The 19,464-nt window shown below is 51.8% G+C and overlaps 2 protein-coding genes across 3 annotated transcripts in view; both read left to right on the top strand.

Moving 5' to 3' along the window:
- The first annotated feature begins 8,083 nt into the window (after window positions 1-8,083).
- On the top strand, window positions 8,084-17,221 carry FN3K (fructosamine 3 kinase). The gene is made up of 6 exons (XM_019982455.2): window positions 8,084-8,577; window positions 10,773-10,924; window positions 11,915-12,006; window positions 12,532-12,614; window positions 15,795-15,917; window positions 16,778-17,221. The coding sequence occupies exons 1-6, from the start codon at window positions 8,437-8,439 to the stop codon at window positions 17,114-17,116; spliced, it is 930 nt and encodes a 309-aa protein (XP_019838014.2). The 5' UTR covers window positions 8,084-8,436; the 3' UTR covers window positions 17,117-17,221.
- An 879-nt stretch (window positions 17,222-18,100) lies between these two features.
- TBCD (tubulin folding cofactor D) overlaps window positions 18,101-19,464 on the top strand; it is a 148,543-nt gene continuing 147,179 nt past the window's right edge. The window contains exon 1 of one of the 2 annotated variants that reach the window (XM_070773833.1): window positions 18,101-18,425. In XM_070773833.1, coding sequence (XP_070629934.1) covers window positions 18,218-18,425 — 208 coding nt within the window. In that variant the 5' untranslated portion in view covers window positions 18,101-18,217. Of the gene's footprint in view, window positions 18,426-18,492; window positions 18,565-19,464 lie in introns of those variants that run through there. The other variant, XM_070773832.1, reaches the window with a different exon arrangement.

Genomic DNA, 19,464 nt, shown 5'->3' with positions numbered 1-19,464 from the left:
GTGATGTGTGAGACTGTATTTTCCTCATTTACGTTCTCTCCTGTGTATTGGTGCTGTTTGCCAGGAAACTCTCGTAATGTGACAATAAGTACAACTGTTGTTTCTTAAAAAAACACTTTTTTTTCTTGGCTTTGCTCAGTAAGAGAATAGCTCAGAGCTTCCAGATAAGGGCAGGTGTAGCCTGAGGACTTGCTGCTACCAGTTTAACTGCTGTTGTTATCACCTTATGAGATTTGCTTAATGGTAAAGGGAGGTTGCGGAGAAGGCGATGGCACCCCACTCCAGTACTCTTGCCTGGCAAATCCCATTGACGGAGGAGCCTGGTGGGCTGCAGTCCATGGGGTCTAAAAGAGTCGGACACGACTGAGCGACTTCACTTTCACTTTTCACTTTCCTGCATTGGAGAAGGAAATGGCAACCCACTCCAGTATTCTTTCCTGGAGAATCCCAGGGACGGCGGAGCCTGGTGGGCTGCTGTCTCTGTGGTCGCACAGAGTCAGACACGACTGAAGCGACATAGCAGCAGCAAAGGGAGGTTGAAAGTAACTCTCAAATTTCATTTCAAGGAAGAAGCCGATGGGTGGCCCCTACTAGTTCTGGCTTGGGCCTTGGAGGACACTGGTGTTAGAGGGGACAGTTTCTCATGACGAAGGTCCAAGGGGATACATCCATGTTTGCCCCTTGTCTGTTTTTTGTTTCTGGGTCAGGGCTCCTCAGTGGAATTCAGAAATGGAACTAATGGCTTCAGAGTTTGGTTTTTGGGAGAGGATTGTGACTTCTTTTTTTTGGCTGCGTTGAGTCTCAGCTGCAGCACTCAGGATCTTTTCATTGTGTGTGCTGGCTCAGTGGCCCCTTGGCAAGTGGGGTCTTGGTTCCCCAACCAGGGGTCGAACCTGCCTCCCCTGCATTGGAAGGAGGATTCTTAACCACTGGACCACCAGGGAAGTCCCAGTTACCTCTTTTAAAAAATCATTTTAATTGTTACTCTTTTTAAAATTAGTGTCATTTATTGATGTTTCTTCACTGTATTGGCGCAGTGGCATGAGAAAATACATAAATAAAAATTCTCCATGCACAAAGGGTGTCTGATTGACCGAAGATGACACGGGAAGAATGTGTTTTGGTCAGAGGACATTCCTCACTGTGCTCGGGGGCTGAGGTTGGCCCAGTAGGGCACCTGCAGTGAAACTTCCAAGCAAGATCGGGTGCCCCAGATCAGGCCCAGCCTGGGCCAGGAGGCATGTTGGGGAGAAACCTGTCCCCTCCCACCCCTCAGCAGGCATCCCTGGCTCCTTTTCTCCTCCTGGGGCCCCGGCCCTGAGCTGAGAAATCCCACCAGGTGGATGGGGGGGTGGGGCTGTGCCTGGGGGTCCATCAGTGAGTTCCCACCACCCTGCAGTCCCCATGTGTCCCTCTCACTTGCGTGCTAGTTGTCCAGACTGTGACTTCTAAGAGCTTGTAGTTGTCAAAAGTTTCAAACGTAGTAATTCCTAGACTATTGTTTGCCAGAATTTTAGCACCTTTACTATGACCTTGATGTGGCTTCCCTGGTGGCTCAGATGGTATAGGATCTGCTTGCATTGCAGGAGACCCAGGTTCAATCCCTAGGTTGGGAAGATCCCTGGAGAAGGGAGTGGCTACCAGTATTCTTATTCTTGGCCTGGAGAATTCCATGGACAGAGAAGCCTGGTGGGCTACAGACCATGAAGTTGCAAAGAGTTGGACACAATTGAGTGACTTTCACTCTGACCTTGAGGAACCTGATGACTGTCTCCGTGGGAGGTTTACCCCCCCACCACCAGGTTTATCGTGATGGCATGTGTGCTGCTGTGTTCACACCTGTCATTACACAGACGTCGTTTCCCAGATGGTTTTGGTTCTGGCAGTAGCCAGACTTGAGTCTTCCTCAGAGAGAACATTCTGTGATGGAGACCTTTTGGGAGCTGCAACCCAGTGCTCCTCCTTCTCTGTGGTCTACTGGGGAGAAGCAGAAGGGTTAGCAGGCAGACACTGGTGGATGTGTGTTTGTTTAGTTAGAGGATCTTAAAGGAAGGGGCTCCATTTCATGTCCCTTGTTTCACACAAACCATCCAGTGGGTGGAAGCCCCAACTGGCATTGTGGGAGTCACTAGTGACAGGGAGGCATTCCTTCTGCTCCAGTGGACTTTCCTGCAGGCCACACTCCACCCTCCAGGTTCTAAGATGGGGAGGCAGCCTGGGGAAGGGACAGGACACGGGCCCCCTGACAAGGAGGATGGTGGACCCCTTCCAGGAGAGTCATCTTGGGGCTGTGCCGCAGGGAGCAGGTGCTTCTGCCCCACAGTGGCTCCCCCGCCATGTCAGCCCAATATGACCAGGGATGAGAGCCAAGGCCAGAGCTTTGCTGGGGCGCCGCATCTTAGAGGGGCAGCCAGTCAGCGTGCTCAAGACAGGATGTTGGGGCGTATCCCAGAGCTGTGGCAGGCACTCAGGTGACAATACTGTGGTGTTTCCCAGCTTTTGTGATGGTGCCAGTATCTGTCAGCGGTTTTTTTTGCTGTGCAGCATGCAGGATCTTGGTTCTCTCACCAGGGATCAGACCTGTGCCCCCGTGCAGTGCAAGCGTAGAGTGTTAACCACAGGACCACCAGGGAAGTCCCTTCTGTCAGCTTTTTAGACTGCACTTTGCTGTGGTAGTTTATTCTAAAATAACTATTTTGGCATCTCATTTTGTATTCATAAGTATGTAAATATTCCTATATAAAGGGTTGCCAAAATTGTATAGACCTCAGGCCAAAGGCCACTGGCCTCTCCAGAGTTACTGTTTGTGGAGTGTTCTGTTCCTTGAAGGCTCCTCTGTGCGTCTGAGGAGAGGGTGGCTCAAATGGATTGGGGTGGGGGAGGTTTTGAGAGGCACGAGGGAGGTTTTGAGAGGCGCGAGTTCAAGGGGCAGGTGTGTGGCTGGCGTCCCTGCAGGGCGGCCTGCTGACCCCGTAAGGAAGGGGGAAATATGACTAGACCCTCAGGGGCTAGCTCTGGAGCTCCTGGATTCCTTGGTCACTGAGACAAGAGGAGAGGCCTGTGCCCTTTGGGGTGGTCGAGCACCTCAGGAGGCCAAGGGAGGTAGGAGCTGCCCCAGGTGCCCATGCAGGAGCTGGCTCTGGGACAGTGGCACTTACTTCTTATTGAAATAGGAATATTACATCAAAACATCTGGTTATCTGCTGCTATCAGGGCATCAGCTTTCCAGAAGGAAGTCTTCAGATAACAGAAGTTTAGCTTTCTACCCAAAGTTACTTACTTTGTATCCTTTTGATGAAAGTGGACCTGAAATATGGGCTTTTCTACCTTAAACAGAGGATGCCAGTGACCTTTACCGCCTTCATGATCAGTCTTCATTGTCCATACCATCCCCCTGTGTGCCTAAAAATGTTTCAGGTCATTTGTTTATGTTAAGGGGCCTTAGCTAGCCGTGTGCCCAGTTTATGCCCTTGACAGCATCTTGGGTGTGGGGTGCTGAGAGACCCCCTCCCCAGTTTATGGCATGTCATCACCATCATTAAGGTTTCACCTACAACTTTTCCCTTTGTCTCATTTACCACTTCCCTTTGTCCCCATATCCTTTCACCTTCCCCTCCTTCAGTTCTAACTTTCTGCTTCTGAAACATCATAAAATCATATAACTGGTGGCTTCCAGAACAGACTCGAGGCAAAGGCTGGAAGTCTCTTGGGAGTGAAGTGTGTGTCTTCAGGGCTTGGGTTTTGAGATCATTCTTGGGCTCATTCTCAGTTATTGCTCAGAGTATGAGCTGAGACAACAGAGAGAGAATGTTTGTAGAAGAGAGTCTGACCTGGGTGGGTATCCCTACTGTAAAAAGCTGGGATTCTGACAGGTCCTGTCTTGCTGTGCAAAGCCCCAGCTCAGATAAGTTGGTGGCCATGGAGGGCCCTGTCTACTGCTGTCCTGAGCCTCACGTCTTCAGGGTGTCAGAAAGACACTTGTAAATAATTGGGATTCTGTTATAGGATGATGTTATGGGATGTATTGGGCTTTCCTTGTGGCTCAACTGGTAAAGAATGAGCCTGCAATGTGGGAGACCTTGGTTCGATCCCTGGGTTGGGAAAATCCCCTGGAGAAGGGAAAGGCTACCCACCCCAGTATTCTGGCCTGGAGAATTTCATGGACTGTATAGTCCATGCGGTTGCAAAGAGTCAGACATGACTGAGTGACTTTCACTTTCACATGGGATGTATTCTGTCTGGGATTCAGAGGGAATCTGGGATATTACAGCCAAAATCAGGGAGGAAAATGCTCATTTAGAAAGAAGTTCAGTTTGTTCCAGAGAACAGTGCACCCAACTGCCAGAAGAAAGTGCCACTTTGCTCCAAACAGACGTGAATCTAGCAAACACTTAACCTGCATCACACAGGACTATATGTCTATGACGTCCTATTGGAGGAGTTAGGAACCGTCCTGGTGGACAGTCTTAGAAGCCTGGAGACCCTCCACTTCTGGTGTAATGGAAACCAAGCTGCGCTGGGGGCCAGGAGACCAGTGTGAGAGGGGACTCTTAAGTTTTACCTGAACTTTGACTCCTTCATTTCTAAAATGGGTTCAGCAGAAGACCCAAGTAGACATATCTCCAAAGAAGACATACAGATGGCCAACAGGCACATGAAAAGATGCTCGCTATTGGCTAATTGTTAGAGAAATGCAAATCAAAACAACAGTGAGGTACCTTCTCACACCAGACAGAATGGCCATCATTAAGTCTACAAATAACAAATGCTAAAGAGAATGTGGAGAAAAAGGAACCCTCCTACACTGTTGGTAGGAATGTAAATTGGTGCAGTCACTGTGGAGACCTGTATGGAGGTTTCTTAAAAAACTAAAAATAGAATTACCATGTGATCTAGCAGTCCCATGCCTGGGCAAAAACCTGGAAAAGGTGAAAACTAATTTGAAAAGATACATGTACCCCAATATTTGTAGTAGCACTCTTTACAATAGCCAAGACCTGGAAGCAATCTAAATGTCAATCAACAGATGAATGAATAAAGATGTGGTACCTGTATACAATGGAGTACTACTTAGCCATGAAAAAGAATGAACTAATGACCTTGCAACAGGATGGATGGACCTAGAGATTATCATACTTAAGTAAATCAGACAAAGACAAAATACTGTGTGATATCACTTACATGTGAAATTGAAAATAGGACAAATTAACTTACTTGTGAAACAGACATAAACAAATTTATGGTTACCAAAGAGGAAAAAGGATAGGAGGAGATAAGAGTTTGGAATTAGCAGATTCAAGCAACTATCTGTAAAGTAAGTAAACAACAAGGTCCTATTGTATAGCACAGGAAACTATCTTAATATCCCATAATAAACCATGATGGAAAAGAATATGAAACAAATATATAAATGTATAACTGAATCACTTTGCTGTACAGCAGAAATTAACATCTATTAACTATATTTCAGTAGAATATAAAAATAATATAAAAAAATTAAAAAGTAAAGGGACTTCCTTGGTGATCCAGTGGCAAAGACTCTGTGTTCCCAAAGCAGGGGACCTGGGTTGAATCGCTGGCCAGGGAACTAGATCCCAAATACTGCAGTGAAGATCAAAGGTACCCCCATGCTGCAACTAAGACCTGGTACAGTCAAATTAAATATATAAATAAATATTAAAAAAAATACAGTGGGCCCAGGTAGCAATACCCAAGGGGTTATTGGAGATTAACTCCTTGGTGGGTACCTTGCCTGTAAGCACTGCTCAGCCTGTCTAGCCTGTCTCCCAGGGTGGGGTGAGTGGGCAATTTGCTCTGTCCTCCTCCTCATGGTCTCCTAGTAAACATTTTTTTTAAGCCACGCCATGCTCTTTGTGGTATTTTAGTTCCCTGAACAGAGATCGAAGCTGCCCCCGTCAGGGGAAGCACAGAGTCCTAACCACTGGGCTGCCAGGGAATTCCTGGTCTTCCAGGGAAATTGCTTCCAAAAGTCCCTTTTGTGAGAACTAGTCTCCTGGCTGGGGTTTCCTCTTAGGCAGAAATATGTGGATATACTGAGAGTTGTTCAGACACAGTGATCAGGGATCAGAGTGGTAGGGAACTGTGGAGGGCATGGAACAGCCGCCTCATCACAGCCATCTCTGAATTCTGAAGTGACATCAGAATTCCCCTCCCTTTCCCAGAGTCTGGCTGAGGGGCATGAACCCAGAACACTTCATTGGAGGCCAGGATAGTGGTCTAGCCTCGATACCTGGATGGCATCCACCGGCCCTGCTGGCAGCCAGGCCTCAGGACCCCAACCCCTGTCCCAGCTGCCTGATTTCAGAATGGACTGTTCAGAATGACAGCACCCAAGGGCCGGTGCTGTCAGCTGCCTCCTTGGTGCTGCTTTTCTAAATAGCATTACACCCCCCCGCCCCGAGCCTTCCCCCACGTGGAGTGGCAGGACACATTCGGTTGTGGGCTCCGTTCTCCTCAGTGCCGTCGGACTTGGTATTCATGGTAAGGGTCTGGATGAGCAGGACAGTCGCTCCTCTGCCTAGGGACCCCAGTATCTTGGCCCGGCCCACCACCATGATCCACACCCCAGACACCTTTCCTGAGGACTCTTGCAGCAGCTCCTTAAGTTTGGGCTACACCTGGGGCTGAGAGGTGCCTTCTGCACCTTTGCAGCCATCATTCTGGTTTTCGGGGAACCAGTAGCACAAGGAGACTGGCTGAAGTGAGTCAGGGGCTGCTTGGATGTGCCTGAGTCACATCTCCCATTTGAGTTTCCGACCATAAACCAAAGGTGTGGAAGGAGGGTGGGCTGGTTTGCAGTGTCAGAGTGGTTTCCTAAACACCTTTGTGCTGAGGGGTCTGCTTTCAGACCCAGGCTGCTCAGATGGGAGCTGGGAGGCCTGGGGGGTAGCCCCAGTGCCTGGGTTGGGGACCAGTAAGATGGTTTGCCCCTGCCTGGCTGCCACCTGGCATGTTCAGACCCTGCTTGGGCAAACTGTGGCCACGGCCCAGAATGGGGCTCAGTCAAGTCCAGCGTCTCCCCCAAAAGGGGGCAAGAGGGTGTTGGAGGGCAGAGCTCACAGGCACTTGACCCCAGCAACCTTGGGACTGGGTTTAGACCAAAGATTTGGAATTCCAAAAGAACAGAGAAAACAATGGAAATCATAAAGAGAACAGAAGAAGCTGAAGGCAACCTCATAGGGGTGTAGGACCTAAGTTTCCATCCTGAAAGGGCTCACCTGCCCTGCCCAGAGGAGACTCACCCTGGCCACCTCCCTGAGGAATTGTCAGGTACTGGTGATAGAGGACGGAAGGACCTCCAGAGAGACAGAACAATGTCCACACAGAGAATAAGAATCAAAATGGCTTCCAGCTTCTCAATGGCATAAGAGCTGGAAAGTGAGGTTGCAGAGCCATCTCAGTGATGCAAGAACAGCCCGGAGTTCCTTACCCAGCAGGACTGCTCATCAAGAATAAAGACATCTGCAGAAGTGCCAGAGCTCAGCTCTGCTGTCAGATTCCTTCTCAAGATGCGATAGGAGATTGGACTTAACCAGGATGAGAGGAAGAGCTGGGAGGAAGGGGACTGTCAAGGGGGAAGTCAGGCCCTTCCTGCAGATGCCACACAATCTCCTGCCCACCTGCTCTTGGGCCTGTGTGTGCAAGGGCATGTGTATGCGTTTATGCATGCCTGTGTGCAAAGACATGTGCATAGGGCGCATGTGTGTTTTGAAGCTCCCTTCCCAGGGCAGCTGGCTTCTGTAATCAGGAGTCCCACTCAGGGTGGGGTCAGTTGCCCGTGGTTCTGGTGGGGTATCAGAACCACAAGGGCACACTCTATCTCTGATGGGCACCAGGTGCCCTAATGAGAAAGCCCAGTGCCAGCAACTGGTGTCACCAGGCATGCCTGGGGCCTGGCATGACATGGTGGAGACCCCCAGCCTTCTACAGAGCCTGTAATCTCCCCTGGACTGTCCTGGGTATGGCTGGGTGGGAGGAGCCTGGGCCAAGGCCCCGGCAGGGTTCAGGGAACCTCAGTGCGGGGAGGTCAGGCCCTACAGAGCCCTGGGCAAATCCCCAGCAGGTCCAGGCTCAAGAACTGTGGACACACGGGAGGGCACCGCCCCCAAGTCTGTCCCCCATCAGAGAACCCCGCCCTTCTCCCCCAGGGCTAGGACCACCGCGCTTGGCCCTCCGGTGCGAGACAAGGAACGCTTGCCTGGCCTGACAGCACCCCGCCCTCACACCCCACCCCTCCCCGCCGGAGGCGGACCCGGAGGCAGGACATCGGGGCGCTGGGAGCCGCTGGGAGCCGGTAGGCCGCGCAGAGCGTGAGCCTCCCCCGCGGCGGACAGCTGCCTCGGCAGCGTCAGCGGTGAGCTTGAGCTCGGGCCCGCTTTCTGCGCGGTCCCCGGCCCCATTCTGCCCCCCGCCTCTATGGAGCAGCTGCTGCGCGCCGAGCTGCGCACCGCGACCCTGCGCGCCTTCGGGAGCCCCGGGGTCGGCGGCATCAGCGAGGGGCGCGCCTACGACACAGATGCCGGCCCCGTGTTTGTCAAGATTAACCACAGGACTCTGGTGCGTGCCCCTCACCCATCCCATCCCACCCCACTCCTCCCTCACGGCCTGAGTCCGCCTCCGGAGCTGGAAGCAGAAGGGGCTGCGGGGAGGGGAGGGCTGGGAGAAGTGGGAGAGGGGAGGAGTGGGGCGAGGGGGCCCGGGGCGCAGGGGTAGGGGGCGCTGTGGTCTGGTTCTGGGCCAACCCTGGCGTCATAGCCGCGGGGTCAGCTTGCGGACTTGCAGGGCTAGCACCAGCTGCGGGAGGAGGGCTCAAGCGTTTTCTGCAGGATTCCACGGTTCTCTCTGCTGCGGGGTTAATTTACTCCCTTTTGCCTGGATGCACAGGCGTTTTCGGTGTCTGTTTTAATTTCCCTACCCATCAAACATGGAGGTGAGGCTTGGGGTCCTGAGCTGCTTCTGCCTCTCCCCTGGGACCCAGCTCTAGTCTGCATTCCCCTTAGCGGCTGGGTCCTCCTGGGCAGATGGAAAGAGGCAGGAGGGACCCTTGCCCGACCTTAAGGGCCAGGTCCCTGCTCTTCTACTCACAGGCCTTGCTTGTGTTTGGACCTGATTTCCATTGCCAGCCTGAAATATTGCTGTTACATATACTTTCCATGTATATTTCCATAGATGTATTCACAGGTGGAGAAAGTCAGTATGGCTGACTTTCTGTGTGTGCACCCACAGAAAGTGCCGAGGATGCCAAGGATGGCGTTCCCTTGACTCTGGTGGGGGACTCCAGGGAGGCCCGAGGGCCAAGCCCCTTTGAGATGCAGCAGTGGGTGGAGGGGCGGGCTGTGGAGGGGAGGAAATCCCAGGGTGATGCCTCTAGTCTCTCTGCAGCACGGTCCAGGATGGCCAGTGGGTTGGTGTTGTCTGTTCCCTGCTCCATTGGCGCTGGTTTCAGAACCCAAATAACTCAGTGCCACCTACCGGGAAGTGTTATTGGGTTCCAGGTTCACACTGGCCCTAGAACCTTCACAGCTGGCTCCTGAAAGCTCTTCCAGACTGGGATACCACTATTCACCCTTGAAAGCTTCGGTGCTGGCACACAGTAGGTGCTCAATCAATACACGAGAACAGGGGACAGGTGAAGCCCTTAGCATGTAGGCAAGCTGAAGCCCAGGTGTTTGCTGCCCCTCTATGTTTAGGAGCTCACCCTGGAGCATGACTAAGGGTCGCTGGACACCCCACTCCATGATTCTAGGTGCAGGTTGGCAGTTAGGACGTCTTGCAGGTTCTCCCCTCAGGTACTTGAATTAAAAGATGGAATTCTTTTCTTATGTGGACATAGATGTTTTGGACTTGTTCATAAGGGTTAATTCTGTAGCCAGAGATAGTCACAAATCATATTATAACAAACACATTTCAAACCCACGAGTACTGTACCTGAAGTGAGAGTTCACGTAATTTAAAATTGGGATATTTGTGCAAAATGTTTTAGAAGTAGGAAGACCCCTGGGTCCCGGTAGAGGCTGTTCTGCTTCCCTGGGGCATGACTGTCTTCTTCCTGGCTGGGGTGGATGGCTCCTTCCAAGCCCCCAGGCCCTGCCGGGTGCTTGCCCCTGGGGACTGGCCCTGGACCCAAGTCTAGGCCCAGCTGACCCCCCCAGCCCCTGGCTTCCCGTGCCCCAAGTGTGTGCCCCAGTCACATTGCCATGCTGCCCCCTGCTGCCCCTCATTTACTGTAAGTGCCCCAGATATTGTGGGGGCAGGTAACCTGGAAGGGGACCCAGGCCCTACCCTGGATCCTCCACTAACCTGCACTCCAAGTTGCCCACCAGTACCCCATGGCACCCTGTGGCACCCCAGCACCCCCATGGTCTACCACGACACTCCATGGCCTCCCAGCACCTCACAGTATTCCCATGATATTCCCAGTACCCTAGCAGGCCCCACGGTATCTCCATGGTGCTCCCAGCACCCCCAGCACCCCGCCCCCCTACCATGGCCTGTGCTTCCTCACCTCTCAGGGCAGGCGCTTGCTGCAGACATCAGCATCCTGTCCACCCCAAGCTCCCTGTGCAACCTCGTCTTTGTAGCTCCTTTCTATCCGAAGGGGGCCACCTGCATCCCGCTCTCTGCGGGGCTGATGCCTTGCTCTCCAGTCAGTTTTCGTCATCCGGAGGTCCTGGGCACTTGTGATTCCTGGCTTCAGCCGGGCTGCAGAGCCACTGTTTGCTTCAGAGCTCACAGCCATGTTCTGGACGCAGGCCCGGCAGATGTTTGAGGGGGAGATGGCGAGCCTGGAGGCTCTTCGGAGCACTGGCCTGGTGCGGGTGCCTCGGCCCATCAAGGTGATTGACCTGCCTGGAGGTGGGGCTGCCTTTGTGATGGAGCATCTGAAGATGAGGGGCCTGAGGAGGTGAGAGAGAGAGAGTGTGCGTGTGTGTAGTGTGTGTGTGCGTATTTGAGAGAGAGAGACAGAGGGAGGGGACAGAGGGACAGAGAGAGGGAGACAAGAGAGGCGGAGGGAACAGCCTCTTGCTGAGCTGCCCACATCACTCAGTGCAGGAACAGAGGCAGGGCTGAGAGCCACACCTGCCTCCCTGATGGAGACAGGAGCTCTTGCTTTCCACGCAGGGCCAGTCTGAGGCCAGTTTGGCTTCACAAAGCTGCACCAAATAAGCACGTTGAACCATCTGTTACTCTGTGTTTAGTGAACACCAGTGCCTGTTCAGTATGGGCAGTGAGGTCTGATCTAGTAATTATCTGAAATCTAGTTATTAAAGTTTTGCCATGCTAAGTCGCTTCAGTCATGTCTGACTCTGTGCGACCCTATGGACTATATAGCCTGCCAGGCTCCTCTGTCCATGGGATTCTCCAGGCAATACTGGAGTGGGTTGCCATGCCCTCCTCCAGGGGATCTTCCCCACCCAGGGATGGAACCTGAGTCTCTTAATGTCTCCTGCACTGGCAGGCGGGTTCTTTACCACTAGCGCCACCTGGGGAGCTCCAAAGTTATGTATGTTTATTGTTTAGAAAATGGTGGAAGAGGCAAACTCGTGAAAAGAAGACTAAAGGCACATGACATCCCAGCGGCAGGGAGCAGTCACAGCTATGATGTGTGACTGTCGTTTTCTTTTTTGTGATTTACATTTGTTTTTACAAAAATTGGAGCTTTTTTTTTCCTTAACTTTTTTAGTATTTGATCCTTAATTCCTGGTATTCCCTTCTTGGGTGATTTTACACTATTTTGATCTTTTGGAGAAGATCATTGCCTGCTGCAGTTCATTTTTCACTTTTTAAAGAACAGAGAGTTGTTTTTAAGGTATTTAAAACATTTCTCAAAAGGGAACATGTTCCCTGGTTGTTGTTTCTTATTTCAGTTGGCTACATTTTCTTCTATCCTCAGTCAGGCATCAAAACTTGGAGACCAGATGGCAGATTTGCACCTTTACAACCAGAAGCTCGGGGAGAAGCTGAGGGAGGAGGAGAACAGAGTGGGTATGTTCAGAATGCTGTTGTGAACCCTTGACCTGGATATGTCTACCCTGGGTAGGTGCTTGGGGGGACATTTTAGTAATGGGTTGGGTTTCATGCCACCTGCTCAGACTGCAGAGTGAAAAATGAGATTGTTAAAAAAGAGTTTTGATGATAAGTTAGTAGAGTTGGCTCATGACTCCTTTATACGCAGTCCTGTTGTCCAATGTGCTAGAGACAGGTATGTTCTGGCTGGTCTTGTGTGGACCAATTGCTACCACGTCATCCCATGGTGACCTTGGACACCATGGGTCACCATGGGCCACACACTTGGGTGACCATGGTATCATATCCCTGGAAACTGGGCAGGCTTGGGTCCCAAGGCTGGATTGTTGTGGGGCTCAGGGATCTGGGATGATGTGGCAGGCTGTGTGCCCCCACGATGTTCTTGGAGTACATCCTCAGCCACCCATATCCTAGCAGTGTGGTCCTGATGCTCGGCTGAGGTCTGACATTAAGAGAAAGATGAGCAGCTCTTTCTGTTAACAGGCCAGAGGGCTGAGGGTGCCGGGCCCCGGTATGTGGCCAAGTTCGGCTTCCACACAGTGACCTGCTGCGGCTTCATCCCGCAGGTGAGTGCCTGGCAAGGGCGTGCCTGCTTAGCTCCTGGCGCTCCAGTGCTGCTCATTCCACCCCTTGTGTATAACAGAGTTCCAGTCCCCTGGGCACCAGGAAGTCTGACTACCTGATTCCTGAAAGCAGTGTGTGAGCTGGAAGAGTTGATGTTGAGGTTCACTGCGCTGAGCTCAGAGGAGGCAAGGAGCTGTGGGGCAGGTGGAAGAGCATTCCAAGTAGGGGAAACAGCAGGTGCAAAGGCCATGTCACAGGAGGGCATGTGGTAAGAACAGTGTAAACAGAGGGCTGTTCTTCCAGGCAGAGTCACTAGGAGCAAAATCCTTATGAAGCTGGAGGCAGATTTTGGGGTCTGAGTCAAGGGCCAGCCCTCAGATCTGGGGTACCTAGAACTGTACCCCATGGTTTACCAGGATTACTAAGACCCTATGAATCTCTGCTGAGGCCAGCTCCCCTGGGGGTTACATGGAGCTACTGACCAGCACAATAGTGGTTCCAGGCCAGTGTGTCCAAATGTGGCTTGTTGTCTTGCTTCAGATGTCGAGTTTAAGAATGCAAGTCTACAAAGGCTCGGTTGACCTCATACATTGATTTTTCAAGAACTGAGGAATGAACTTGTACATAGAACCCCAATGTGTGAAGCTGGTGAGGATGGAGCTGGCCTGTTAGGGACACAGGCAGCCATTGAGCACCCCCATTGGAGTCTAGGATCAATGAACCAACTTGGTTTAGCTTTAGCCTGGCTAGGAAGGGGTGGGAGACCTGGGAGGACCCCTGGTCCACCTCCTTGTGCTGTGACAAGATGGTACAGAACATGGCGTCCAATGGACACAGCCTGGATGGTCCAGCCTGAAGTTTCAGGAAGCTTCCTGCTCCTTGGGACAACCGAGTGGGCCCTAAGGGGCTTCAGCCATTGATGGGGCAACCCTGAATGATGGTACCCTGAGCTGAGCCCCCTTGGGACCACTGGCTTGGTCAGAGTACTGACACGGTTTGTTTGCTGCCATGTCCAACTCAGCTCCCTAGTTTCCATAGCAACCTCAGGAGGCAGGTTTTCACTGACTCATTTTATAGATGGGGAAAACGATGTGTGCAGAGAAGCCAGGCGGGGTCTAGTTGTGCAGCTGGTAAGCAGAGGGGCCCGAGTGTGGCCCTGTCTGACTTCAGAGCACAGACCCTGACCACCACACATGCTGGTCCTCTGTCCAGGTGAAGCCTGGGTCCTCCCACCAGCCATGAACCCAGGTAGCCCTGCCTTTGGTAGCTCAGGGGAAGTTCATGTCTTTCTGTGGGTGAGGGGATCATGGCCCCTCTTTCTAGGTGGAGGGCTAGCCATGCCGGTGTCCAGCTCCAAACACAGTCTGTGTCTTTTATGACCTGGTCATCTAGGAGGAAGACCAAGGCTGGGACACCATGGGCCTAGGCAGGAGATGGGGCAGGAGGGCATGCCATCCCATATGCCTTAGGCCATTTGGGGAGGGGAACTCCCGTTTTCTCTTGAGGTACACCTAGCACCAAGGGGATGAACCCAGGGGTTCAGCAACCACAGCCCTCAGCACAGGATGCTGACCAGGGGTGCATGTTGTCTGGAAAGTTCTTCCCTTAAGGAATTTCATTAAGTAACCCTTTGTATAAAATAAGCTTTGCATCTTAAAAAAAACCCGACTCTATTAAGGTATATAGTTGACATAAAATAAACTGCGCTTATTTAAAGTGTACAGATTGGTAAGTTTTGACACGTGTACACACCTGTGAACCACTAACCATAGTCAGGTCAATGTGTCAAAAAGTTCACCCCAAAAGTGTCCTCCTGCCCTTTTTTAATGTCTTCCTCCTGCCCTTCCCTGCCCCGGCAGCCACCGATCTGTTTTCTGTCACCATAGACGGGTTTGCATTTTGCGTAATTTAATGTAAATGAAATCATATGGTGTGTGCTCCTTTTCGTCTGGCTTCTTTTACTCAGCAGTCATTTCAGTATTCATCCATGTTGTTACACATGTCAAAAATCCATTCCTTGTACAATAAACTACAGTCTGTTTATCCGTTCACTGGTTGATGGATATCTGAGTTGTTTCCAAGTTTTGCTTTTACAAATAAAGCTGCTATGCACTTTTTGCTTCCATTTATTTTGGGTTAATACCTAGGAGCCAATGACTAGGTCATATGTAGGTTCATATTTTGCTTTTTAAAAACATTTATCTCTTATTTTGAGCTGTGCTGGGTCTCCATTGCTGTAGGCGCTACTCTAGTTGCAGTGTGCTGGCCCACGGGCTTAGTTGTTCTGCAGCATGTGGGATCTTCCTGGATCAGGGATCAAACCCACGTCTCCTGCACTGGCCGGCGGATTTATTTTTTAACCACTGAGCCACCAGAGAAGCCCGATATTTAACTTTTTAAGAAACTGTCGAAATATATTCCAAAGTGGTTATATCATTTTGCATTCGCACCACTAGTGTAGAAAGTTCCAGGCCCTCTGCACCCTCACACAGTTGGTATTTTCCTTTTTCTATAATTGTAGCCATCCTAGTGAATGTGAAGTGCTATCTCAGTGAAGTTCTATTTTCTCTAATGACTAAGGATGTGGAGCATCTATTCAGGTGCTGATTTGCTATATATTAGGGACATAAATATTTAGGCTTATTATATCTTCCTCATTAGTTGACTCTCTTTCCATTGTGAAATGACTTTATAGTCGGTGTCTTTGCTCTGAAATCTACTTTGATATTAATATAGCCACTCCAGCTTTCTTTTAGCACAATTTATCTTTTCTATCCTTTTAACCTGTTTCCGTTTTTATGTATAAAGTGTGTATCTTATTCACAGCTTATAATTGGGTCTTGCTTTATTTTTTCAACCTGTTGATCTGTCATTTAACTGGGGTCTACAGACCATTCATGTTTAACGTACTTATTGATATGGTTGAGTTTGGATCTGTCGTCTTGTCATTCTTTTTTTTTTCAATTTGTCTTATCTATTCTTTGTTCCCCCTTTACTCTTTATGCTCTTCTGAATTAACTAAGTATTTTTTAATGCTTTCATCTTGGCTCCCTTGTTGGCCAATGATAACATGTGTTGTGCTCTTTTAGCATTTGCTCTAGGGTTTAGGCCGTTTCCGTGCATAACTCTGTCCTATGACCACCAGCTGCAGCACCAGCCCCTCCCTTTCCCTTGTCACTCAGGTGAACGAGTGGCAGGATGACTGGCCAACCTTCTTCACCCGGCACCGGCTCCAAGCACAGCTGGACCTCATTGAGAAGGATTATGCTGACCGAGAGGCACGGGAACTCTGGTCACAGCTACAGGTGGGCACAGCAATTATCCTCTGCGAGAAGGGCTGTCCTCTTACGAGCCTTACCAACACATTTGTGTGGCCCCTCTGCTAGAACAGAGCCAGAGAGGGGACCACTGAGCCTGGAGCAGGGCTGGGCAAATCATGGACACATAAGTGTCCTGACTATTGGTTCGATGGGGAAACTGAGAAGGGGGTGGCCCCTGAGAGCACCTCTCACTTCCTGGGTCATCAGATATTAACCTCAAACTTTGCTCGCGTGAAATGTAGGTGTTTGACTTGTGATTGGTGGCATTTACTGCTACTTTCTTGCCCACTCTTATGCTGTTCTTTCCACCAAGGCACAAATGACTTACCTTTTAGAGCAGGTGTGAACAGCAGGTGCCCCAGAGTGACTGGCTTCAAAACAGAACTCTCAAGATGTTAAAAACAGAACTCGAAAATCAGTCCCTCATGAGCACGCATAAAAGAAATTTTATTGAACTCCTTACTGAAATAATCAGGCTACAAAAGAGGTACAGATATATATGTGCTATGAAATAAAAGAACAGCAGAGAAAGTTTGCTAAGTTACATACAAAAAACTTCACTCAGATTCATATTCTACACAACGGTAAAACTATAACCTCCGAGGTTCTCTACTGTATGACAATCACTAATGTTGTAGAGCTTTTAGACCTAAATTAGCAGTAAATACCAAGACAAAATTACATTCCCCTGGAGTCAGAGGATATTTATCTGTGGGCTTAGTAGGCAGTGGTAGTTGGACCCTGAGTAAACACAAGGTCCTCTTTACCTTATTTCCAAGTATTGGATGAGGAGACTGTGGCTCCCAGGCCTGTGATAACTCTATGTACCATAATTATTTTCTTAGGTGAAGATTCCGGATTTGTTTTGTGGCCTGGAGATTGTCCCTGCCCTTCTTCACGGGGATCTATGGTCGGGAAATGTGGCAGAGGATGACAGCGGGCCCATTATTTATGACCCAGCCTCCTTCTACGGCCATTCTGAGTTTGAACTGGCGATTGCCTTGATGTTCGGGGGGTTTCCCAGGTCCTTCTTCACTGCCTACCACCAGAAGGTCCCCAAGGCTCCAGGATTCGACAGGCGGCTGCTGCTCTATCAGCTTTTTAACTACCTGAATCACTGGAACCACTTCGGTCGGCAGTACAGGAGCCCATCCCTGGGCACCATGAGGAAGCTTCTCAAATAGCAGCCCGCCTGTGTCCCCTGCCCAGCTGCTTGCCAAGGGACCAGGGCAGCCGCACCAAGGCAGTTTCAGGAACAAATAAAGCCCGTGGGGGTGTCAGGGACGGAACTGTGTGTGTCTTAGTTTCACCTGCGTCTCTGTCCTCCACGCAGCTGGGTTAGTTTACTGGGGGCCCAGACCACCCGCAAGTTCTCTGCCAGGCTCATCACCTAGTCCAATCTAGGGGGAACATGGAGTTTGGAAACTTTCATGACAATTGTACAGAAATTCACACAGATCTGGGGTTTGGTTAGGCAGAAGTTGGTGTCACAGTCCCCGCCGTGGACTCAGGGCTCCTGTTTCTGGCTTAGGTAGAATTGGGGACCATGAAATGGGCCCAACTCTTGAGCAGTGGCTCTGGGGCTGTGTTCAAGTCCACCCTTACTGAGGTGGGCGGGTGGGAGAAAGCCCCCTTACCCCTCAAGTACTGGAGCCACTGCCCCTCTCCCGTGCTCCATTTTGCAGTTGGTAGTTTTGCTCGACAAGAGGGGGGCGGGCGGGAGTCTTGGGTAGCGGGTGTGCCCTGGTAGGTGCACGGGGTGTCCAGGGTGAGCGGGGTGTCACCGTGGAGGGGCGGGGCTGCCGGGCCCCGCGGCCACCCAAGTGTGGGTCTCTGAAGACCAAGCCGTCCACATCACCAATTATTTCGGGGCGTTACGAGCGCCCAGTCAACCCTTCTTATCTCCCACTGCAGCCTGCGCACCTGTGGGCTGCTTTGTCTGGTAGAAAGATTCCCGACACCTGTCGGCGGTCACGGGGAAACTCAGCGCGCGTGCGCGGGGAAGGAGGCGCGGCCGGGCTGGAGTCTTGTGCTCCGCCTCCGCCCCGCCCCTGTCCCCTGGGCCCTGCCCAACCCGGGCTCGGCACGGCCTCCGCTCGCACTCTTTTGGTGGCCGGCGCGTTCCGTAGCGGGGGCTGGCGTGCAAGGTCGGAGTTCGTGGGGGCGGGGCTGGCGTTATTGCCGCCTTCTCAGCTTCAGGCTTCTTGAGCATCCCGTGCCCAGCGTCCCACCACCCTAGTCCCACGGCCCTTACCTCGCGCGCGGGCGTAGTCCGGCTGCGGAAGATGGCCCTGAGCGAGGAGCCGGCCGCGGGCGCCGCTGAGGACCCTGCGGAGGACCCGGTGGAGGATGCGGGGGAGGACGCGGCTCTGGCCTGCGGGGCCGCCCTCGAGTCATTCGGCGAGAGCGCGGAGACGCGGGAGCTGCTCGGCCACCTGCCGGCGGTGCTCGCTGACCGCTCGGCCCGGGAGGGCGCCCTGGAGCGATTTCGGGGTGCGCACGGGCCAGAGGCGGGGAACAGCGTGCAGGGTGTGCAAGTCTCCTTTCCTGCGGCCCCAGACACGGGCGTGCCTAAGAGATGGAGGGCAGTGGGCCTCCACCGTCACGAGTAGGGATGGTGGAGCTCCCCTGGGTGGGTCATTTCCCAGTCCTTGTCCCCACCCTGTCCTGGGACCACCGCAAAGCGCAGTTCCTCCGAGACAGCTGTGTGAACGGGGCAGTGGGAGCAGGAGAGGCCCAACATGCAGGAACGGGCGGGGGCCCCCACCCAGAGCCTTCTCCTCAGCCCCCGTGGCTCTGCCAAGACCGTGCGTGCAGCCCAGTGCAGTAGCGCTGCTCCGGGCAGTGCAAGATGCTTAGTCAGACTAGGTTCTCCAGGTTTAGACAGACCCTTGCCGTTGTCTATAATGGATAACTTACAAACGATTCCTTAAGATCCCGTGGTTAGATAACTAGGGTTTTGTGATTCAGTAAAACCGTCCTTGGGGACCTTTGTAGCTATAGAAGTTTCTACATGATTTTGCCTTGGTGGACTTGTGCCACTCACTTGAGCAACTCCTCCCTGGGTTCAAATCCCACTCTGCCACTTGGGCTAGTTGCTTGATTGTGCCCTTTTCTCTGACTGGCTGCTGGGGTTAGCACTGAAAATACCTCAGGCACAGAACTGTCCTGAGAGTGAGGTGAAAATCCAGGGAGCAGTGAAAGGTGGCTTTCCCATTCATGGGGAGTGGTCAGATGTGGAGGTGTGTGGCTCATGAGAACTGCCATAGGCCAGGTGGGCGTGGAATCTGATAGGAACGGTTCTAGCTGCTGGTAGGAGTAGAAACCAGAGTGTTTGGGATTAAGAAAGCCAGAGTATGAGCGGGCTAGGAGGGCACATGGCTTGATGTGTGTGGCAGAGGGAACATGGAAAGTATGAGTCCTAATGAAGGGGAGAACTCAGCTTGGCTCTCAGCAGGCAGTGAAGGAAGGAAGAAGTGAGGACCTGAGAGGAAGGTGCGTTGAGCAAACAGAGCAGAGGCCGGGGTAGTGT

Source organism: Bos indicus, chromosome 19 (assembly GCF_029378745.1).
Source record: "Bos indicus isolate NIAB-ARS_2022 breed Sahiwal x Tharparkar chromosome 19, NIAB-ARS_B.indTharparkar_mat_pri_1.0, whole genome shotgun sequence".
NCBI lineage: Eukaryota > Metazoa > Chordata > Mammalia > Artiodactyla > Bovidae > Bos > Bos indicus.
Note: the sequence above shows the minus strand (reverse complement) of the source record. Positions and strands in the feature narration are given on the sequence as shown.